At 45.5% G+C, this 24,199-nt stretch overlaps 1 protein-coding gene across 1 annotated transcript in view; it reads left to right on the forward strand.

The window, feature by feature from the left end:
- NUAK1 (NUAK family, SNF1-like kinase, 1) overlaps positions 1–24,199 on the forward strand; it is a 95,533-nt gene that overhangs the window by 61,624 nt on the left and 9,710 nt on the right. Inside the window, exons 3-4 of the mRNA XM_006865257.1 lie at positions 9,063–9,214; positions 11,396–11,461. Coding sequence (XP_006865319.1) covers positions 9,063–9,214; positions 11,396–11,461 — 218 coding nt within the window. The remainder of the gene's footprint in view (positions 1–9,062; positions 9,215–11,395; positions 11,462–24,199) is intronic.

Raw genomic sequence — 24,199 nt, forward strand, 5'->3', positions numbered from 1 at the left:
GAAAGCCTTTGTGTAATCAATAAAGCACGGGTAAACATCTTTTTGATATTCTCTGCTCTCAGCCAAGATCCATTATACATCAGCAATGATATCTCTCGTTCCACGGCCTCTTCTGAATCTGGCTTGAACCTCTGGAAGTTCTCCGTCAATGCATGCTTGCAGCCATTTCTATATTACCTTTAGTAAAGCTTTACTCGCATAGGGTATCAAAGATACTGTCCGATGAGTTCTGCATTCTACTGGATCACCTCTCTTTGGAATGGACACAAATATAGATCTCTTCCAATCAGTTGACCAGATCATTGTCTTCAAATTTCTTAGCAGAGATGAGTGAGTGCCTCCTGTGCCACCTCACTTGTTTGAAAGATTTCAGTTTTTATTCCATCAATTCCTGGTGCCTTGTTCTTTGCCAATTCCTTCAGTGCACCTTGGACTTCTTCCTTTAGTATCATTGGCTCTTGATCATATGCTACCTCTTGAAACTCTTGAAATGGTTGAACATCAACCATTTCCCTTTGGTACAGTGACTCTGTGTATTCCTTACATCTTCTCTCTCTTTTTTTTTTAAGGTTTTTATTGTGGATTGGGTGAAAGTTTACAGGACAGATCATCAGTTTTACATTCAACAAATCATACACCTTCCTTCATTTCAATGATTTATAATCCCCTCCATGTATCATCAGTTAACAGTATTTCTCTCTATTTACTTTAGCTTAAAACAACAACAACAACAACAAAAACTCTGGCATATATAATAATTTATAGCTCCAAAGGGCACAGAATTCTGCAAGTCTGCCTCCTGGCCACCAGCTCTTAGTCCCTCTCTTCCGTGATTCTAAAGTCCTCAGCCGCTCCCCCTCTCCATGACCCTATCTCTGCCTCTGTCTCTGGTGTCCCTGCTTCTCTGGATAAGGTCCCGCATTCTGCTTGTGCTCTTCTCCCTTGATGGTCCTAGGGTCCTGTTTCTGGACTGTAAGATTAACCACTCTCCTGTTTTTGTTACAAAACTTCTACCTTATAATTGTGACAGTAGCAATTAGTCATGATAACAATTATTCACTATTGAGTCACACAAATCTTATCCCCATCTCTTTTCACCAGACTCATCTACATAAGATGAAAACTATTCAGTGGGGACTCTTTCTTCCCCCTCCCCCCAATATTCTTAAACTAAACTCTCTCTTGAAATCTTGTAAGCCATTGCCCCCTCTTACATCTTCTCTTGATGCTCTCTGCATCCTTTAATAATTTGCCCAGTGATTAAGCAGGAATGCTTAATCACTGTTAACTGTGAGCTGGACAGCTAACTGCAAGCTCAGCAGTTCGAATATACTAGTCACTCTGCAGTAGAAACATGAGGCTTTCTACTCCCATAAAGGGTTACAGTCTTGGAAACCCTATACAGAGTAACTATGAGTCAGAACTAACTCCACAGCATACCACCACCACTGCCATTGTTATTATAATTTATACTTGACTGCTAACTGAAAGTGTAGTCCCAACTCACCTTCTGTTCTGAGAAAAAAAGATGCACCTGTGTGCTTCTGTACAGATTCCAGCCGTGGAAACCTTGTGGGGATGGTTCTGCTTGGTCCTAGGCTGGAATCTGCACAGAAGCAGACTGTCACATCTTTCTGGGATCTTGGATGCTTCCCTGTCCCTTGTTCTCGTCTCTTGACAATCTTTAGTCCAGTGACTCCCTGGAGCTCCTGGTTGGCGTTCAAGCCTCGCTTGTAGCCAGCCTCTTTCTTCTCTTCTTAGTCCCCGGCACTGGTTAACTGCCTGCAGCTCTCCTGTTTCTGCTCCATGCCCCATTCCTGCTGCCTCTCTGCCTGTCTGTCCTTCCTCTCTTCATCTAGTGAAGGCTTCAGTTGGTGCCTCTAGTGCCATCCACATATCACCACCACTGCTAGGAGCCATTGAGTCAGCTGTGACTCAGGGTGACCTCTTGTGTGTCAGAGTAGAACTGTGCTCCATGGACTTTTCAGTGGCTCAATTTCCAGAAGGAGATCACCAGGCCTTTCTTCTGAGTTGATTCTGGGTGGACTCAAACCTCCAGCCTTTCAGTTAGCACTACCCAGGGACATTGTTGTTGTTGTTAAGTGCCGTCGAGTCGGTTCCGACCCATAGCGACCCTGTACAGGGTTTCCGAGGGTGTAAATCTTTACTGGAGTAGAAAGCCTCATCTTTCTCCCGCGGAGCGGCTGGTAGTTTCGAACCGCTGACCTTAAGGTTCGCAGCCCGATTCGTAACCACTACGCTACCAGAGCATTACTATCCACTTAATATGTACTGTGAAGTCCTTGTGTGGTGCTGTGGGATAATGCACTGGACTGCAAGGTCGGCGGTTCAAACTCAACAGCTGCTCCTCGGAAACCCTATGTGGGGTCACTATGGGTGGGAGCCGACTCGATGGCACTTAACTACAACAACAAATATGTACTCTATAGAAAATTACTTTTATACCAGAAACTAAGATCAGCACCAGATGGATGTGCCCCAGGGCTGTGTGCTAACCCAAGCTGAGCTCGGTTTCTATTTAGAGTTTGAATTTTCCTGGTAGGCCTGGCACATCATGGGTCATCGTTTTCCTTACCATTCTGGAGCCGTCGGGCTTCTGGGTAAAGCTGTCTGGCCAAGAGACACAAGCTTTCATTTTTCAGAAAGGAAGCCCTTCCCAACTGGTGGAAAATAAGCTTTTGCTTAGTGACTAATAACATAAACACAGACAAGGTTTCTGGGCTTATAAATATCCACTTGTAAAAGTGCCCAAGGGAAGTCGTCTTTGGCCAGAAGAATGGGCAAGAGTGCCCCTAGTACCACACTGATAGTGAGCTTCGGGTCGGCCAAGGGCGTGGTGTGTGGGAGCTAGTTATTCTTCAGCACCAATTCCTAGGGCCGTACTGTTATGCCTTATAAATCCCATTCTGTTCTGGAAAAATCACAGATGATCCTTAAGGTCGCTTCCTGTATGAAAACCTTATGACTTTGCTGCTACCACAGCAAGGTTGGCGGTTCAAACCCACCAGCTGCTCCTCAGAAAGCCTATATAGGGTCGCTATGAGTTGGAACAAACTTGACAGTACTTAACAACAACAACAAATCTTTATGGAGGAGAGGCCTAGTGGTGTAGTGGGTTATCATTGGGCTGTTAATTTCAGGGTCAGTGGTTCGAATCCACCAGTTGCTCTGCAGGAGAAAGGTGAGGCTTTCTGCTCCCATAGAGATTTGCAACCTCGAAAACATACGCAGGATGGTTGTGAGTCAGAACCCTCGCGATGGCATACAACAACAACAACAACAGTATGGAAGCAGACTGTCATACCTTTCTGCCAAGGAACAGTTGTTGGGTTTGAACTGCTGTCCTTTTGGCTGGCAGCTAAGCACTTACTGTGCCACCAGGGCGCCTTTGGATGCCAGTTGTTGTTTGTGTTAAGTGCCATCAAGTCAGTTCTGACTCATAGCAACCCTGTATAGGGTTTCTGAGGAGCGACTGATGAGTTCGAACTGCCGACTTTGTTTTGTGATCTAGTGTTTCTCCCCTAGCACCATGTGGTGAAATGGTCAAACCAACCTGTGAAACTCTGGGGTACAGAAACGCTCCAAGAGCAGTGACAGATGTTAGCATTTCCAAACGTTTTACCTACATTTGACCCTGGAACGCTTTTTCCTCAGACCACCTTGCAGGACTAAGGCTTCATGGAACATGCATTTGGGACAGTTCCCCAAATGTAGCCAGCAGGAGGTCAGTGAGGAGGGAAGGGCACCATCTTCATTCCAGTGAGAGAGGATAGGGACTCGAGACAAAAGGATTGGATATAAAAGGTAAGGCCAGCAGGCCATACTGATGTTTTGTTGGTAGGTTTTGACTCAGCAACCCCATGCAACAAAGCAGAACTTCCCCAGGGGTTTCTTAGACTGTGATCTTTATGGGAGCAGGTCACCAGGCGTTTCTTCTGCAGAGCAGCTGATAGGTTAGAACCGCTGAAGTGTTCAGTTAGCAGTCTCACACCCCCAGGGCTCTGGTGGCAGCGACTTTAATAAACCACTTAGCACCAGAACTATGCTGAGCTCAATTGTGTTTCTCTCTCCTTGATACCAAACCAGTCAGCTGGGAAGCGGAGAATCCAGTCTCTGAAACAGTTCTTCTATGTGGTTGGGGTTAGTGTCCAGTGGCTTTAGCCTCCTCTCAGGGGTGTGAGACTCCTTGCTTATTTACCTGTCAGTCCTTTCCCTCTTTCCATCTCCCCCTTTTAAAATCAGAGCATTGGCAGTTCTTCAGGGCATGTTAATCGGTCTAGCAGGTCTGGCACCTGAGCCAGTCACCCAGAAGCGACTCTCCCAGTTTCCAAAGTTTCTTGTTAATGAAGACTGTGTTCAGGCACTGAGGTTGGCAGACACAGGAGCAGCCAATTTTACTGGCAGTTCCCTTCCCTTCCCGTCCCCCGCTCCCTCCCTCCCCCACCCCCTACAGCACCCTACCCTCTTAATTTTATCAGAGACGTTTGGCTGGACTTAAAGGAGCTGCAAAGGAATTAGTGAGGCCTGAGCTCCTGGCAGCCAAGGACAAGGTATAGAAGGACTAGGACCCAAGCCTGGGGCAGATTCCAGTTCACCTGAGTTCTCCATTGGCTCAGTAGAGGGCTCTGGGGCGTAATGATAATAACATCATCAATAATAGCCAGAGTTTCTACATATATGCTACAAGTGATGGCTTTGTTGTAGTATTAAACTTACATCATCTCCTTCTAACAGTTTTAAGGTCTTCTTAGGAATATTATTCATGTTTTACATTTGGCTATACTGAGGCACAGAGAGGGCAAGAAACTTCCCCTGAGTTCTACAGCAAGTATAAGGAAGCTCCTGGAAGGTGCCGTAGGAGTGTCTGATTCTCAGACTGAAGGTTTTAGCTCTCTCTTCATGATCTCACAGTCCAGGCAGAGGAAATGGGCATATAAACCAATAAATAATCACCACACAGTTTGGGAGTGCGCTGATGGAAGTATTTATTTGTATAGTGGGAAATAGAAGCTAGGTAATGAAGAAGCCATGTTTGAAGTCATACTTGAGTGACAGGTAGAAGTTTCCCTGGAAGGTCAGACAGGTAGAAGGAAGAGCAGAGAAGAAAAAGGAGGTGGGCACTAGCAATGTGTGCTTGTGTGTCAAATTGTGAGAAAGGGCCAACAGTTCTGTACTGTACTGAGTGAGAAGTCTTAGAGCAGTTGTTGTTTTTAGGTGCCATCCAGTCGGTACCGACTCATAGCGACCCTATGCACAACAGAACGAAACATTGCCTGGTCCTGGGCCAACCTCACAGTTGTTGCCACGCTTGAGCCCATTGATGCTGTCATTTTGCCAATCCATCTCACTGGGGGTCTTCCTCTTTTTCTCTGACCCTCCACCTTACCAAACATGGTATCCTAAGGTCTCCAGGGATTGGTCCCTCCTGACAACATGTCTGAAGTATGAGAGACGAAGTCTGGCCACCCTGGTTTCCAAGGAGCACTCTGGCTGCACTTCTTCCAACACAGATCTGTTGGTTCTTAGAGGAGGAGTAAAAACTAATGGGAGGGAGTAAGGTAGACAAGGGTCCTTCATAAAGGTCTTATGTACCCATAATCTTTGTTGTTGGGAACCATTGATTGCTGACTCATAGCAACCCTGTGTGAAAGAATAAAACTGCCCAGTAAGTTTTCCTGGTTGCAATCTTTATGGGAGCAAGTCCCTAGGTCTTTTCTCTTACAAGGCAGCTGGGTGGGTTCAAACTCAATCTTTTGGTTCACAGCCTAGCACGTAACCACTGTTCCACCAGAGCTCCTTCAGGGCTGATGGAGTTAACAAAAAGAACTATTTGTTCTTTCTTTGCTCAGAAGACATCTTCTGTGAAAAGTCTAAAGTATAAAATAAATAAAGTGGAGTAATGGAGAACTCAGAACCTGGCCTCTGTGGACTCCTCTCTCCCAACCTGGGCATCTGCCCATAACCCCAGGGACTTTCGGAGAACAAACTGTGAGCCTCCTTGCTAGAGAGCATTGGAGTTGGAGAGAGAGAAGCATTTCATGGTTGCAGATGTTTTGTGGGGGTTGGGGGTTGATAACGGGCTAAGGCTGGAAGTCGGGAACAAGCTCAGGGTGGTTGCAGTGGTGCTGTGGGGTCCTGGCTCTTCCTGCACATTGGAAGTCAGAGAGCTGAGTTAGCCAGCTCCTTCAGAAGCTGTTACGGTCTCATGGTTCACCTCCTGGAGTCCAACTGCCTGTCTTGAATCCTGCTCGAACTGATTATAACAGGAACTGCAAGTTTCTAACCTCTTTATGCCTCAGTTTCCTTCCTCATTTGCTAGATGACAAAATTGTGAATAATTCTCTTGCTGTTAAGTGAATGAATACATGTGAAGTACTTACAGTCTTATGTGAGAGGGTAGAGCAAGAAAGTGGACATTTCCATTTATTCTCCCGGCAGCTAGTCCACTGGACAATGGATAAAAGCACACATAGACTGAGATCTCAAACTACAGATAGAGCTGATGTGCTGGAGAGTTGGAAGACGAAGCATCTAGAACTTCGAATCAGCAGTGAAAAAAATCAAAGGATATGAGAATGTCCTAGGCCCACACTGCTGCTGGGTTGAGTCTGACTCATAGTGTCACTGTGGGGCCAGAGGGGAGCTGCCCTGTGGCATTTTCAGACCTTTCACTTAGTGGCCACTGGACTACCAGGATATAGGACGAGAAATTTTGCTGCAGGAATCGGAAGACAAAGATTAAGTCAAAAACCAAAAAACAGGTTAGCTCATGTTGAACAAACAATAGTAAAACACACAAAATCAAAAGAGAAGATTCAGTCAATAGCAAATCATGAAGAAGAGATATTTTTCCTGTGGGAGCCGAACTAATGCAAAGAGTAGACCATTTTCAAACTTTGGTGCTAAATATGCTTTAAAAAGTAAAAAGCAGCCAGAAAGCAAACTAGTGGCGATCAGGAAGCAAATGGAGGAGCAGAATGAGAGACACAAGGAAACTGAAAACATTTCTTAAAAAAAAAAAAGAAAGAAAAGAAAAAGAACTACGGAAACTGAAGAATAAAGCAGCTGAGTTAGAAAAGCAAGAGAAATACTTGACAGTAGAATGGAACGAGCAGAAGATAGAATAAATGAACTGGAAGACAAACTAACTGAATTTACGAAACCGCAAGAGAAACAAGGAAAGTACAAAGAAAAGCAAACAAACCTCAGTGGAAATATTGGATTAAGTTAAGAAATGTAAAATTTAATACGGAATCCCAGGCCACCATGACAACAATAAAGGCAAAGAAGCCATTTCCCAAGAGATAACCAGAGACAGTTTACCAGACCTGAACAGAGAACCAAGTCTGCAAATACAGGAAGCTACATGAACTCCGAGGAGCTCTGGTGTAGCATAGTGGTTATGAGTTGGGCTTGTAACCTCATGGTCAGCAGTTAGAAGACACTAGCTGTTCTGCGGAGAAAGATGAGGCGGTCTGCTTCTGTAAAGATTTACAGCCTTGGAAACCCTGTGCAGGGTCACTATGAGTCGGAACCAACTCAACGGCACGTAACCACCACCACCACCACATGACCTCTAATCAGAAGATCTCAAAAAGATCAACTCTGCACTCTATCCTAATAAAATTCTTGAAAACCAAAGACAAAGAGAATTCTGAAAGCAGCAAGAAAAAAAATGAAATATAACATACCAAGTATCTTTCATTCGAATCAATGCACATTTCTTCCCTAGAAGCGGTAGGGGTCAGAAGATCTAGCAAAGTTGTCATTCCAAAGTGAAGGGAAAATCAAGGCATGCCCAAACAAACAGAAGTTCTGGGAATTTGCTACCAGCAGATCAGTTTTGCAAGTATTACTCCCCAGAGTCCTCCAAATGGGCAGGTAAGAGCTTTAAATGCTCAAATCTATAAAAGGAAAAAGAGCTCTCTAAAAAATACATCATGGCAAGCATAAGGACCAAGTATATGGTACTTGCAGGGCATCTCAACTTAGTAACAAAACCATGCAAATTATACAGCACCAAGTTTCTAAGAAATAAACACTTAGTTAATTTACTCAATATAGGTTATATATTGATATTACTAGGAGTCTTGGGGTGGTGCTGTAGGATAAGCATTGGATTACAAGGTTGGTTTGAACCTCAAGGTCAGCAGTTCAGACTTACTAGCTGTTCCTCGGAAACCCTATACAGAGTCACTATGGGACGAAACCAACTCGACGACATTTAACAACAACAAATAGTGCTCCTACTATATACCAAGTACTGTTATGGATGCTGGGATACAACAGTGAAAGAAATAGATCAATCAGCTGTCCTCATTTGCATTCTATTGGGGGAGACAAAATTCAATACATAGGTTCTATATGCAATAGGATTAAAAAGCATCCATGGAATCACATAGGACCTTGTGGAATGCATTAGAAACATTGGATTTTATTTTGAGTGAGAAGGAAAGTTTCAAAGGTTTTGAGCAAAGAAGTAGAAAGATCTGCCAACCATTATGGGGTCTGAGTAGTTTTGTCCACATAAAATGGTTCATAAATGGTGATTGAATGTGTGTGTATTTTTCTAAGACTTTGCAATTCCAAGTGTGGCCCACAGACTAGAAGTATCTAGATCTGTTGGAGTGTGGTGGTGTTGTTATTAGTCAGTTCTGACTCATGATGACCCCATGTGTGCAGGTGGAATTGCTCCTTAGGGTTTTAAAGGTTGTGACCTTTCAGAAGCAGAGGTTTCTACAAAGATGCTTCTTGGTGGGTTTGAACCGCCAACTTCCCAGGTAGTCATGGAGCGCTTAACTGTTTGGGTCACTCATGGTAGCTGTGTTTGTCAGTATGTTTTTATCCTGTTCTGGTGAGAGGTGGGTCTCCTGGCAAGAGAGCGTTCTAAATACCTCGTGATGTGGAACAGCCTGGATGTGTCCTGAGAGTGGCTGGTTTGCTCTGCCCAGTGACAGCTCCACTGTCTCTCTCATTCCCTGGAGTCATAAGTGAGCTCTTTGGATAAATTGGGTGTTTGTTTATTGTTGTTTCCCCCACAGTGTTTGAAAACAAAGATAAGATTGTGATCATCATGGAGTATGCAAGCAAGGGGGAGCTGTATGATTACATCAGTGAGCGGAGACGCCTCAGTGAGAGGGAGACCAGACACTTCTTCCGACAGATCGTCTCTGCTGTGCACTTTTGTCACAAGGTATGGCCCAGCCCAGCCAGCAGCTCGGGCTTCCAGGGGTTTTGATGACACCACATGCTTTTTTCCCATAATACAAAAGTGCAATCTATCATTGTAGCCAATATGGAGAGTTTATAAAATGGAACGTAAAAAATCATGATAGAACCATAGCATAGCTACCCGTGTTCTCTGGGGAAAAATATGTAAAGGTATTTCCAAACTATTTTTCAGCCATTGTATTCATCATTTCAGGCTCAAGTTTTCATGTCATTCAGACTTTTCCCCAGAATTGTCACAGTTGGTTGGAACAGTCATTCAGTTTGCAATCAATACCGTAGGGTTAAGAGATGTCTTAAAAACAACCTAATGTCAAATCAGAGTCAGCTTCTGTTTTCAGATGTTCACAGCACGGGCCTTCCTGGTTAAGGTAAATACTCTGGTTAACTCAGTCCTGAAATGATGACCAGTAATCAGAAGGTGGTGCATTATTGATATTCTCACGCATGTGAATATCATCTGACCTCTCTCTGATAAGCCCAGAGACACTGAAATTCTGATCATGCAATATTTATTTTATCCTTCTGTCTCATTGCTAAGCATACGGGACTGTATTCCCATGATTTGAGGTCTGGGAACACTTGGAGTCTGTATGAAAGGGTTATTAGAGACTTATTCTAGCTCCCAAGAAATACACACTGTCAGTCAAACTGCATGAAACAAAAGTAGGTCCCTTTTCTTCCAGATCTTTCCACCTGGAGGCTTGGTTTGTGCATTTCTGAATTCAAAATACATTCTTGAAGGGCTTGGTTTAGGAAAAGGGGAGTAGAAATACATGTTTTTGTTTCCTCCTCTTCCATCAGTGCTTTGGGAGACATTAGGAACTGTCAAACTGAAAGGAAAATAAACAATAAAGAACCAATTATATACATGCAGACTTTAAACTAAAGAAATCTTGATTGTAAGACAAAGAATTTTTCTAGCCAGTTGGTTTGCTCAAAAAAGCAGCTTCAATCACCAGTGTCTTGAAGCGGAGGGATGATCAGAGCCTATTCCCTGCTCTTTATTGGCCCTGCCCCAAGCAGCTGGTGCCTTCAGTCCTACCTTTGTCTGCATGTCCACCCACTCCAGAAAGATCAGTGGGTTTAAACAATGAGCTTGCCAGTTGTTGCTGCCTTATAAATGACTCCTTTTACCATCCAGCTGTCTGCCAGCCTGTTACTATGGCTCAGCCTCCAGCCTGGCTTCAATGGGCAAGGCACACAGTAGCAGTTACTTGCTTGGTCAGGCCAGTGGCTACAGTCTCATCAGCCTGCCCCTGTTCTCTGCTCTCCACCCTGCACTGTGCCCTGCTGAGCAGAGAGGGATTTCCAGAATCCATCTTGGCAGTTTAGGAAATGCCCGTGAACACAATGCTGGTTCAGTTGTAGAATTCCTACCTTGTAAGGGGAGACCTGGATTCCATTTCCAGCCAGTGCCCAGCCACTGCCCATCTGTCAGTGGAGGCTTTAGTGTTGCTATGATGCTGAGCAGGGTTCAGCAGAACTTCTGGACTAAGACCAGGAAGAAAGGCCTGGCAATCTATTTCTGAAAACTAGCCAGTGAAGCCTGTCTGGAACACAATGGGTCACCATGAGTTAGGGCTAACAGCAACAGCAAGGAAAATACCCCTTGGAGGCAGTTATCACTGGGGCAGATCTGAGTAGGTCTCATGGCTCAGGATAGATGGGATCAGTCTCCTTTCCAGCACTGGGAAGGCAGACAAATGACAGACAGACAGAAAAGCAAGGCCTGTACGCGCCCGCCGCCATCCTGAGGTCCCAGCGGAGGAATCTGCTTCCTTGGGACTCATAGCACAGACAGACATTGTTTGTCCGCCTGCGAAGAAGATACTGCTTTTACACGGTGGAATGACATTCTGACACAGAATCCCCCTGCTGTTTTACAGGCTTTGGGGGGAGACTGGATTCCAGGCATTTTTCTCTTAACCACACAGCAAGTGACTAATGCTCGCCTGTCGCTGTCCTCTCTGGGAGCCTCATCGTGGCAGCCAGAGCAGCCCTGAAGGGTGGAGCTGAGGACCACCGGGCTGGCGCGTTCCTTTCATCTGTCAGGCGCTTCCCTTTTTCACTGTTCTGCCTCTTTGTCTCCCTCCAGCATGCCAACTGCCCCCATGTAATCCCTGCCCCTGTCTTCTCGTTTCAGAACGGCGTGGTCCACCGGGACTTGAAGCTGGAAAACATACTGCTCGATGACAACTGCAACATTAAGGTAAAGCTCTTGCTTCACTGACTGATACGGAAGGCTTGGGTATAACAGACGCGCAGGGGGCCTTAACATGCTCCACGCTGCAGCTGGAACCAAGGCAGCCAGTTCCCTGGCAGACACACCAGGAGAGTTGCTGGGCGTGAACCCCTCGGTGCAATTCAGTCCGTTTCATTCAGTGATCTCCAGCTCTGTACCAGACGCTGTTCATCATGCTGGGAAGGAAAGAGATGTTCAAGACCCTGTCCCTGTTCTCAGCAAGTTCACAGTCTAAAGCCAGCACCATAAAAATACATGTAGCATCTAACTTATATCCCAAGCTCCTCTACTTTGCCTGGCAGCGTTTAAATGCTATCTGTACAACAATCATTGGAGAGAGGTACAGTTACTTTGCGGCTTACTTGGGATGCATCTTCAGGAAAAACCACTGGCTACAAACAGATACTGTGCTTGGTCAAGCATAGGGTCAGTGGAAACCTAGGGAAACTTTGAGTGTGATGGATTGTTCCAGAAACCACAGGATGGGCTCAGACATATCTCAGATGGTACAGACCAGAAAGTGCTTTTCTCTGTCATACATAATGTCACTATGAGTGGGAATTCGAATCCATGGTAACTAACAGCAACAACATCATATATGTGTCACTGCAAAGATAGGGAACGGAGGCACAGAGAAGTCGAATAACTTGCCTGAGGTCACACAGTGCTAAGTAGTGAAGTTGGGATTTGAACCCATGTCTGTGTGACTCATAAACCCAAATTTAAATCACTGTACTCGATTGACTAGTAGGAACCTAGATTATTTCAGAGTTGGGACTCACTCTGGCTAATTTTTATCCCCAACTCATGTCTTTTGCTTCTTTTTCACCCCAGAACCAGCCTTGGGCCTGGGAAGCTCACTGAAGGGAAGCTAGCATTTGCTGCTGGGAAACAGCAGACTGTACTTTTACTGAGAGTATTATAGCTGGCTGCTGCTGGCGCTGGGGAAAGCTATCCTGGCCCACAGGGTTCAAGTGCCTCCCACAGAGCACTCTGAATGTCCTTTTGATCACGTCTGCAAAATAAGCAAATATGGTTTCAAAATAAACGGAGCTCACCGCATGGCTTTCATTATGAAATGGCCTTAGTACTCCCAGCGCCAGAGAGAGCCCTCCAATTGGCCGCTGGTGACGTTAGTAGCTCATCCTTGGTCCCCAGGCTAAGCATGGGAACAACCTTGCATCCTCCACTTTGTTGTTATTGTTGCTGTCAACCGAGGAGTACATCATGTGGAGAATATTTCCTTGCTTGGAAAGATGGAGTGGCTTTGGTGTTGATTCTCTTTGCTGAGCGTTTGAGCAACTTCACAGTAGCCAGTGTCCTTCTTGGGAGCCGTGTCTCATGACCTCTGCTTCTTGCAGAGTGGTCAACCCAGGGTCTCTCTGTTTTTGACTGAGTGGCTGGATGATTCTGGAAGCAGCACTGGCTGTTGTTGTTAAGTGCTGTCGAATCAATTCCGACCCATAGTGACCCTGAACAGGGTTTCTGAGGCTGTATGTAAATCATTACAGGAGCAGAAAGCCTCATCTTTCTCCCTCAGAACAGCTGGTAGTTTTGAACTGCTGACCTTGCGGTTCACAGCCCGATTTGTAACCACTACGCTACCAGAGCTCCTTAGGGTTAGAAAAGTTCAGGGTATGTATAACTGGCTAGTTGTTTGATATTGGAAAAGCCATTTAGCCCCATGGCCTTCTCTATTAAGTGGGTGACAATGATATTCAAAGGCTTGATGATTGAATGAAGTACTATACATTTAGCTATCAAGCTGATTCGAACTCATAGTGACCCCATGTGTGTCAGAGTATAACTATGTTTCATAGTGTTTCCAATGGTTGGATTTTCTGGAATTAGATCACCAGATCTTTCTTCCAAAACACCTCTGGTGGTGTTAAACTTCGAACCTTTGGATTAGCGACTGAGCATGATGTTTGCACTGCTGGCTACTGTGCACATGGTTCCCAGTTCAGAGCAGCAGCTTTAGAGTTGGACTCCCTGGGTTTGAATTGTAGCATTGACCCTTCCTAACTGCGGGGGTGTAGGCAGATTACTCACCCTCTCGAAGCCTCAGTTTCCTATCTGTCAAGTAGAGATGCCAGTTCTTGTAGACCATGGCTATGTATCCATTCATAGTTCCTAACGGTTGCTATGTGCTCTGCCTTGTGCCCAGTCCTGGTGAGTCAATGACCATGGCGAGGATTTAGACCATATTAGAGATGAAGCCCTTAGCACTTAGCTGCTAATAAGGGAGGATCTGGCTTCAATGGCTACCCACTGGATGAGGGAATGGAACAGAATGTCAGCTGCTCAAGCTGCCTGGACCCTGGGGTTGGTGGACAGGCTGTCACTAGAGAATTGAGGCCTGGTCTGAAGGCCACATTCTAAGGGATTGTGTCATTGACCCTGTGACTTTTTCTCCAGATTCTTCCTGTCACCTGCCCCCAGAGCTCTAACGGCTCAGTGTAGCCTTTACAAGGCCTGGAATGCGAGCCTGCCGCCTGGGGCTTGGGTTCTGTGGTGCAGTGTGACCTCCTGGTCCCTTGGTGCAGTCGCAGAAGTGATAAGACACATAGCTTTCTACAGAGTCATAGAATTCCCAGTGCCGGAGAAGAATGGCTAGCATTCTGAAAGCAATTGTGCATGAAACAATTGGGGCAGGAGCCTCGGGAAGCAGGGGGCCAAGCCCTTCTGCCCAGAATCTATGATGTAGGAAATAGCTTATATATAGAACATTAGAAAAATTCAGATTTTGGTCATTTTATTTATGTTTAGCTTTTTCTGTATGAATTTCTACAGCTAGCATTTTCTTAGATAAAACACATCCCCTCCCACCCCTAAAAAAATATAGACACCAGAACTTTTCCCTTCTCAGTGCCCCCTCATGGGCATCCCAGAGTATGTCAGAGTAGAACTATCGGGTTTTCAATGACTGTTTTTTTTTTCTGAAGTAGATCACCAGACCTTTCTTCTGCAATATATGTGGCTGGGCTTGAACCTCTAACCTTTCAGTCAGCAGCCAAGCACCTTAGCCATTTGCACCACCAGCGGACTCTTCCCATTCTCAGAACCCTTAAAATCTTCCTTCTGTTGGCTTAGGAATGCGACTAGCATCTGAGAATGAGTCTTAGAGCTCAAATGAACCCCTGAGAATAATCTTCCAACCTCAGAAAATCTAAGCAGGGTGCTCAAGATCATGCAGTGAGTCCGTAACAGACTGGACCATTGTGTCTGTGGGTTCCCCGCGTGGGGCTATTTGGCACACAGTAGGCACTCAGGAGATGTTTGTTTTTCGAGGGAAGGAATGAAGAGCCAGGATTAGAACTCAGATTTTTGACTCTCAGGCAACTTTTGTTTTCATCATCTCACACCCACTTCCAAGGTTTTTCCAAACACGTTTCAGCTGGTGTCCATTTGTCTTCCGGCTGTATATGCTCAGCTCTTCCTGACTCAGCATTTTACTGGGACAGATTTAGAAAGGACACTTGCTGACAAAGGCAGACGGACACATGGCTACAAGCTGGCCTCGAGGTTCAAAAGAGCCGGTGTCGTAGGCGTATGGCCTAGGGGAGCGATCGACACCGAGGGCTCTTTCCAACCCCAGTTCCCTCTGGTCTCTCTCAATGTGGACCCCCTCACCCCCACCTCCCCTTTCAAGTGTGGATGGTGTTTGCCTGGGAAGCTTATAAAAACGTGGCTGGTTCAGTCTTGTCACATGGCACTGCAGTTTTGATGTCAGCCATGTAACTCCTTCCTCTTCGTTTTACTGCCTGATGTTGCAAAGAGCACATCTGGCCTTGGACGTTATTTATCCGGCCCCTGCTAGAGGGTGTGGCTTCTAAAAATATTCACACAGTTCTCGGCAGAAGGAATGAGAGCAATGTGCCTCTCTGGGCTGCATTCCGTACTCGGTGGAAGCATGTCTACTAAAATAGTCACTGGCATAGCATTAATTTGCAATTAATAAAAACGGGCCAGATTCACGTCCCACTCTCTGGGAGAATGGAATGCCAGCAATTCCCATAGAAGGTTCCTGTACATATGCCTCATCAGCAGAAGATGGCCAGGCACCAGGGTCAGCCGACTTCAAAGAGGGCTGGGAAATGGCTGGGTTTCCAGCTCTGGGAGAAGAGGGGTACCTGTTGCTCTCCCCCCACTGGACAACAGCAAACTCAGCTGTTGTGAATAAGAAACTTTCAATGGTCGGGGCCAAGAAGAGGTAGAAGAGATAGAAACATCTGGGGCTTAACAAGACCAAGTGAGGCAACTCAGCCTCACTGGCCTTTGAACTCTGCCTTCATGTTTCACCTCATTCAGCCATTTGTTTGTGGCGCTGTAGAATAAGCACTGACTGATTAGCCACAAGGTCGGCATTTCAAACCCACCAGTTGCTCCTTGGAAATCCTATATATGAGTTGGAACCTACTCAAAGGCACACAAGAATACTCACACACACACACACACACACACACACACACACAGATATGTCCATATAACCAAACGTTTACAGATGTAATTACCAACAACATATATATGTTGTTATATAATCATAAGTTCTGTGCCATTGAGTTGATTCTGATTCACATGTAAGAGAATAGAAGTGTCCCATAGAGTGTCCTTGGCTGTGATTTTTTGGGAAGCAAATGACCAAGTCTTTCTCCTACAGAACTGCTGGGTGAGTCGAACCTGAAACCTTTCAGTTAGCAGCTGAGTGCTTCACTATTGTGTCACTTGTTGATAAGTGCCATCAAGTTGCTTCCGAATCATAGTGACCCTGTTTATATAGTCATATGTATGAGCAAGGGAGTGTGGTGGCTCCATATGACAAGCCCTGGAGTGTCAAGCACAAGGCCCATGGTTCAAGCCCGTCTGCCACTCCATGGGAGAAAGATGAGGCTTTCTGCTCCTGCAAAGATTTTAAAAAGCCTCGGAAATCCTATATGACAATTAACAACAACACATGAATAAATTGATTGATGTTTTGGTGTAGGTGTATGTATTCATGCCTGCATGCATTCCTTCAGCCATTATTCAGCAACTGAAAATCCTTCCTGTTGTTGTTGTTGTTGTTGTTGTTGTTGTTAGGTGCCATCGAGTCGGTACTGACTCATAACGACCTTATGCACAGCAGAACGAAACACTGCCTGATCCTGGGCCAACCTCACTATCGTTGCCACGCTTGAGTCCATTGATGCTGCCACTACGTAGTTTATCTCACTGGGGTTCTTCCTCTTTCTCTCTGACTCTCCACCTTACCAAATACAATATCCTCCTCCAGTGACTGGTCCCTCCTGACAATATGTCCGAAGTATGAGAGATGAAGTTTGGTCATCCTGGCCTCCAGGGGGCGCTCTGGCTGCACGTCTTCCTCCTGTGGGAAGTCTCTATTTGATTACCAATATTCACCATTCCTTCTGTGCCTCACCCTGTGCTGGGGACTGGAGATTTGAAAATGAACCAGGTGGAGCTCTGAATCTAGCAGTAACTGAGCTAGGTGAAGGATACAGAAGTGATGGGGAGGATAAAGTTCCTGCCCTCATGGCCTTAGAATTCTAGTTGGGGAGATAAGCATTAAATAAATAAAATCCAAACCAAACCAGTTGCTGATCCTGACTCTTGGCCATCCCAAGTGTGTCAGAGTAGAACTGTACTCCATAGGGACCGCAGTGGCTGATTTTTTTTTTTTTTATGATAGACAGGCCTTTCTACCAAGGCACCTCTCAGTGAAATCGAACCTGCAAGCCTTTTGTTAGTAGCCAAGTGTGTTAGCCATATGTGTACAACTGGAGATTCCAAACAGATAAATGCATAATGTAATTTTCTGGGGGTGGAGAAAATCCCCACGTGCTGTTTAAGAGTGATGGTTACAGCTTAGTACTCGAACTCCTCAAATCCATCCAGCTCTCTGGCTTCTTGGCCTTTGCACGTGCGGTTCTCTCTGCCTGGAACACACACCATTCCTCTTCCACTTCCTGTCCCTTGGGTCTCAGTGTGCAGGCTCCTTCTTTTAGGAAGCCTCTTCTGATCCTCATCCCGGGGCCTGGCCAGGTTGTAGTATCAGTGTGCACTATGTTCTGGACATGCTGAGCACAAAGTGGTGGGTCAGCTTTGACCAGAAGGCCTTCTTGGAGGAGGTGCTGGTTGAGCTGGGTTTGAAGGGTGAGCAGGATTTCAACAGAAAGGAGTGTGGAAGGACCAGCAGACTCAGAAACAGGCACTATGGCTGGGAACAAGAAGTTGTATTTATTGACACACACCCCCCCCCACTAGACCTTTTGTATGCCTTAGTTCATTGATCTTCAACATGTCTCTGTAGGGTAGGCCTGTCACCCCATTTTACAGATGGGAAGGTTGGGCATAAACTCCTGTCTATTTGTCTCTGAAGACCAGGCACCTGGTGAATTCTGCCTTCCACTGACTCTACTTACCTTTGAGTCAACTCCAATTCCTGGCAACCCATGTGTGTCAGAGTAGTACTGTGCTTGTAGAGTTGTCAGGGTTAGATTGCCAGACCATTCTTCCAAGGTGCCTCGGTGAGGACTCGAACCACCAACCTTTCATTCCACAGCAGAGGATGTTAACCATTTATGCCACTCAGGGAAAATCCCACCTTCTACTTACTGCAACCACTCAAATCTGCCCCCAGCCTAACAGAGTGTCACATGAGGGCACTTTGTCGGAGAAACTCTGCAAATGCTGCTGATGGTGAGGCTGGCTGAGTTGTGGTGGCCGGAGCAGCGTGTTGGGACACTGCTGAGTCGCATCCCTGAAGGGATTGCTCCAGCTGCTCACTTGTTAAGAGCTTCCCTGATTGTTTTGGTTCTTGTTGTTGTTGTTGTTAGGTGTCATCAAGTCAATACCGACTCATAGTGACTCTATGCACAACAGAACGAAACACTGCTCTATCCTGGGCCAACCTCACTATTGTTGCCACACTTGATGCTGCCACTTTGCCAATCCATCTCTCTGGAGACCTTCTTCTTTTTCTCTGACCTTCCACCTTACCAAACATGATATCCTTCTCTAGCAACTGGTCCCTCCTGACAACATGTCCCAAGTATGGGAGATGGAGTTTGGCCATCCTGGTCTCCAAGGAGCACTCTGGCTGCACTTCTTCCAACACAGATCTTTTGTTCTTCCAGCAGCCTTTGGCACTTTCAAATTCTCCTCCAGCACCATAACTCAAAAGCATCATTTCTTCTACGGTCTTCCTTATACACTGTCTGGCATAGTAGGAGGGATAAATAATGTGTTTGAGGTTTGATTGCTGCTGGGGGTGAGGTTGGGACTTGAACGTAAGTACTACTCAACCCCTGACTTTCCCTGTCACGTAGTATAGCCTCTCATCTGGAGATACTCATTTTGGAGATGAATGGTTATAATTTCTTTTGGCTCAGTGGCTCCTGGTGCTCTCAGCTTTAAGTGTGCCTTACCCAGCAAACAGTAGTTAATTAAACCGACTCATCAGTACTAGCATTGTTCGCTGGTGCCATCAAGTCGATTGTGACTCATGACAACACCGTGACTTACAGAGTAAAATGGTTCTGTAGGATTGTCTTGGCTGTTGTCTTTATTATGAAAGTAGAGGCGCCAGACCCTTTTTCCACGGTGCTGCTGGCTGGCTTCAAACTGCCAACCTTGCGGTTAGCAGCTGAGCACATCACTGTTGCCTCACTCAGGGAACGTCCGTGTTAACCGGACAGCTGTAATTTATAAAGAGGCTGCTGGAGGCTATGACTATTCAAGGGGCTTTCCACAATGTTTTCCAATCCCAACACCCTTCTGAAATGGGTCCTATGATTAATTCCCATTTTTCAGTGGAAGAAATGGAGTGATGGACCTCTCAGATTATTAGCAGCAAGACCAAGGTTGGCCCTAGGTTCCCTGACGCTAGTGCTTCTGGTCTGTCTAGTCTACCACCTCACCTTGTGGACACTGTAAACTTCTCACTATTCTTGTCATCAGCATCCTTTCCATCATCAGCAAACTGCCACTTCCCTTTTACCGGGTCAGCTCCAAATTCATAGTAATCTGTTGTTGTTAAGTGATGTCGAGTCAGTTCCGACCCATAGTGACCCTGTATAGGGTTTCCGAGGAGCAGCAGCTGAGCTTGAACTGCCGACCTTGCAGTTCAAACGGATTTGCAGTCTGGTTCATTAGCCCACAGTGCCACACCAGAACTCCTCATAGTGATCTGACTGAACTTAATCCTGTTGGATGGAAATCGGAGTCACAAAGATAACCTGGGAAGTGATTAGTCACATCTCCAAAGAATTAAGCTCATAGTAATCTGACTCAGCTTAATCCTTTGGAGATGTGACTAATCACTTCCCAGGTTATCTTTGTGACTCTGATTTCCATCCAGCAGGGGCACACTTCTAGCAAGACTTGCTCACAGCATCAACTCTGAAAATTAAGGACATAGGTTCCGACTTCCTAGCTTCCTTTTCAGGGTCAAGGCTGACCTGAGATGCTCAGTGCAAGGACACTATGTGCCAGGCGGTGCAATTCATAACCTGTCTTGATAGGCTACCAGCTGTGTCTGTAAAGTCCGACTTTAAAAGCAAAGTCCACTGGCCTCCTTGCAGAGAATCACCCTTGCTCTACAGTGGAGGCTTTGAGATGGAGAAATTGTCCAAGTTGAAAAGACCCACACAGTTGTGTGGTTGCCACTCTTCTCGGTGACCCTCCACCCCATCTCTAAAGCCCTCTGAGCTTCTGTTGCTTCACTTACAGAGTGAGGGGTCAGGTGGAGCCAGACCTCAGGACTCTTCAGGCCAGAACAATTCTGGGATTCAGTGAATTCTGTTCTATTTCTTATGCTTCTTGTAAACCCTATACAGGGTCGCTATGGGTCAGAACCGACTCAACGACACTTAACAATAACAATTATGTTTAGAATCAGCATTTCCCAAATAGCAGTATTTGTTCATGCTTTTCCTGGGTTTTGCCCTTTCCTGGTATCCTCTCTGCTTTTTAACTTAATACTTTCATTTAACTCAATTCACTTTGAAAAATGACAGTAATTTGAAAAACACTCACCTTCTCACTGCTGTTGAGTGACTTCTGCCTCCTAGCAACACTATAGGACAGGATAGAAATGTTCCCTAGGGTTTCCAAGGCTGTAAATCTTTATCGGAGCCGGCGGCCACATCTTTCTCCTGTGGTGGGTTCAAACCACCAATCTTTTGGTTAGCAGCCCCAGGGCTCTTTATCTGAACACAAAGCCTTACCTAATTACCTTAAATGAAACACCCGTATCACTTGCCATAAATAGAAGATACACTCAAAAGTAAATATCATGGGAACCAAACAGCTTTACTAAATTCTAGCTTGATGCTAGTTTCTGCTGCAAGTTTTGAACTCACAACTTGCCCAACTCTTCAGTGCTGAGAAGCTGAAGACAACCTAGTGCTCAGCCAAGACTTTCTCCCTGACTCAATCCAAAGGATTTAAGGGGACTAGAGAAGGGAATGTGTTTCTCATATAAGTTTCAAAACTAGAACTGTCTGCCAGTCCATTGAAAGCCCCTAACATTGCAATAAACCCTATTTCACGTAACAGGACATAGTACAGTTAACTCTCTGGATGTAAAGGTGGGAAGGGAATATGTGAGCTCCGACATCATGCCAACTACTCTTGTAAGCATGCTCCACACTTTTATGCCATTGAACCTTCACCATGACACTGTAGAACGGTTCATACTCCCATTTTACAGATGGAGAAACTGAGGGTCCTTGGAGATTTTCTAACCAGTGGCCATTCCCCTTTAGTAGGATCAGTAGTCCACATCAGCGCCATATGGTCTTAAATCTTAGAGCTGGAGCCCAAGAATGGTTCAGGGTTTGAGAACTATGAATGTGTGTTGATTAATATTGCTTTTCTGTTGAAGTGCCAAGAACATGGGCTAATCTAGATGTCTATTAATCATGTGTCAGCGGCACTGACAGTTTTACTGGGCGAGGCTGATAAACATCTGTCTGTGAGGATGGGAGTAGGTCAAAACATAAACACACTTCTCCAGGACGCTGCAAAGAAAACAACAATGCCCAGACTTGGAGCGTACTTGTGAGAGAACCCCTAGGGTGGGGGTGTGCGTGCGGGGACTTGCACACACGTGTGTGTTTGGAAGCTGTTGCCGTGCGCTGGACAGCACAGGCATTGCTGGGTTGTCAGGACGCACCCGGTGGAGCCGGGGGACTTCTATTCCTCTGCTGATTGACGGAGCACACTTCATAAAACTTCCAGCCCACTTCCTGTAAGTCAGGCAGGGTCCTTGATAAGGAAGTGGAATGCAGGACAATTAAGTGCAGTGTGAGCCCTGGGAATGTGTGTTTGAGGGCAGTTGTACGCCAGCTGTTGTCAGTGACGTTCCATGCACTCAGTTTAAGCTTGCTCTGGGGGCTGTGCTCGTAATGGAGCCGTGGTGTCTAGTGAGCTAGGCTGCTCCCCCCAGCCTATTTATGTAGAAGTTTCTAGTGGAGATCAGTTTGGGGGATGGCGGCTTAGACAAGTGAAGTATTGGGGCAGAGTGCACAGTGGCTACTATGATTGTATTGCTGCTGACTGGGTACATCTTGGATGAGTAACCTAATCACCCTAGGCCTCAGTTTCTTCATCTGTTATTTGGGTAGCTTAGATAGTGTAGTGGTTACGAGTCAGGCTGCTAACCACAAGGTCAGCAGTTCGAAGCTTCCAGTTGTTTTGTGGGAGAAAGATGAGGCTTTCTGCTCCCATAAAGATTTACAGCCTTGGAAACCCTATACAGGATCTCTATGAGTTGGAACTGACTCCATGGCACACCACCACCACCACCACCAAAGACTGTGAAGTATTTAAGAGTGCTGATAATTAGGAAGAGAGCGGTAAGGGATAACTAAGTGTGTTGATGTTACTGTTGTTACTATGCATTATTTATTAGTAAGCTTTAGTGTTTCAAAATACATAGGGCTTTCAAAAAGTTCATGGAAACATGGAATAGAAAGATAATGGAATTTCTTCATGAACTTTTTGAGGGCGCCTCATACAATACCTGTTCCAGGATAGTTGCTAATCAGTGGATGGCAAAGAGATGAGAAAGGTATGAAACCTGCTTCAGGGAGTCACAGTCTCGTTGGGAAGGAGAATATCTATAGAGAGACATACACACATGACCATGTGTACACATAAACACACACAAATACACATATATACAATGCATGTATATATACAACACACATGCATGTATACATGTTGTTGTTATGTGCCACTGAGTTGATTCTGACTCATAGCAACCCTGTGTAGGGTTTCTGGTGAGTTTGAACTGCCGACCTTACAGTTCAAACTGGACTTTGGGGTCCAGTGCTTTATCCTTGGTGTGGGGTCCAGCGTCACACCAAGAGTACCCCCCCACATGATTACATGCATATGTATACACACACCACACACATATATGGACAAACATAACTGCACACATATGTACACACATATTCACATACAAGAATCTTGGTGTGGCACCATAGGATAACGCACTGGATTGAAAGGTCAGTTTGAGCTGCAAGGTTGGGGGTTCAAACTCATCAGCTGTTCCTTGGAAACCCTATCCAGGGTTGCTATGATTCAGAATTGCCTGGATGGCACTTTACAACAACACCAAATTCCAGACATTGTTTTAGGTACTTAATAACAACATATGCACATACAGAATACACATATAAATACACATACATATGTGCCCACAAGGAGTCCTGGATAACCTACACTGAACCACAAGGTTGGTGGGTCAAACCCACCAGCCATTCTTCAGAAACCTTTTACTGGGTTGTTATGAGTCAAAACTGACTTTAGAGCACTTAACAACAACACTGATGTACACACATAAACATACACGTACACAGAAAGCACAGACTCACACACACACAGGTGCATACAAAACAATGTGCACACCATATATGTACACACACAAATGCACACATATATAAGTATGTACATGCCAAAACCAAAGACGAAAAAACAATTGCCATCAGGCAAATTCTCATGGTGACCCCTCGTGTGTCAGACAGAGTAGAACTGCCTTCCGTAGAGTCTTCAGTGGCTGGGATCTTTCAGAAACAGACCTCCAGGCCTTTCTTCTGAGGTGCTTCTGGGTGGATTCAGCTGCCAGTCTTTCAATTAGTAGTTGGGGGCTTAGCCTTTCTTGTGACTTGGGAATCACACACACACACACACACACACATACACACACACACACACACACACGCATGCACGCACACACACCAGAGCTTACGTACATAATGCATACATACATATACACATGCCTATATACTAGCATGTACACATACAATGGACATATGACTAGACACACATACACACAGGCATGTGTACATGCAAAGTGCTCTTATACACACAGGTGTATGTGTGTATGCCTACACACACTCTCTCTTTCCATATATATACACATACATACATATATACAACTGTGCATATCTGCTTACATATATGTTGTTATAAAGTGCCGTTGAGTCAGTTCTGACTCATAGCAACCCTGTGTAGGGCTTCTGAGGAGCAGCTGTTGTGGTTGTTAGGAGCCATCGAGTCGGTACCGACTCATAGCGACCTTATGCACAGCAGAACGAAACACTGCCCAATCCTGGGCCAACCTCACTACTGCTGCCGCACTTAAGTCCATTGATGCTGCTACTTGGCCAAACCATCTCATTGGGGGTCTTCCTC

Source organism: Chrysochloris asiatica, unplaced genomic scaffold (assembly GCF_000296735.1).
Source record: "Chrysochloris asiatica unplaced genomic scaffold, ChrAsi1.0 scaffold00076, whole genome shotgun sequence".
Taxonomy (NCBI): domain Eukaryota; kingdom Metazoa; phylum Chordata; class Mammalia; order Afrosoricida; family Chrysochloridae; genus Chrysochloris; species Chrysochloris asiatica.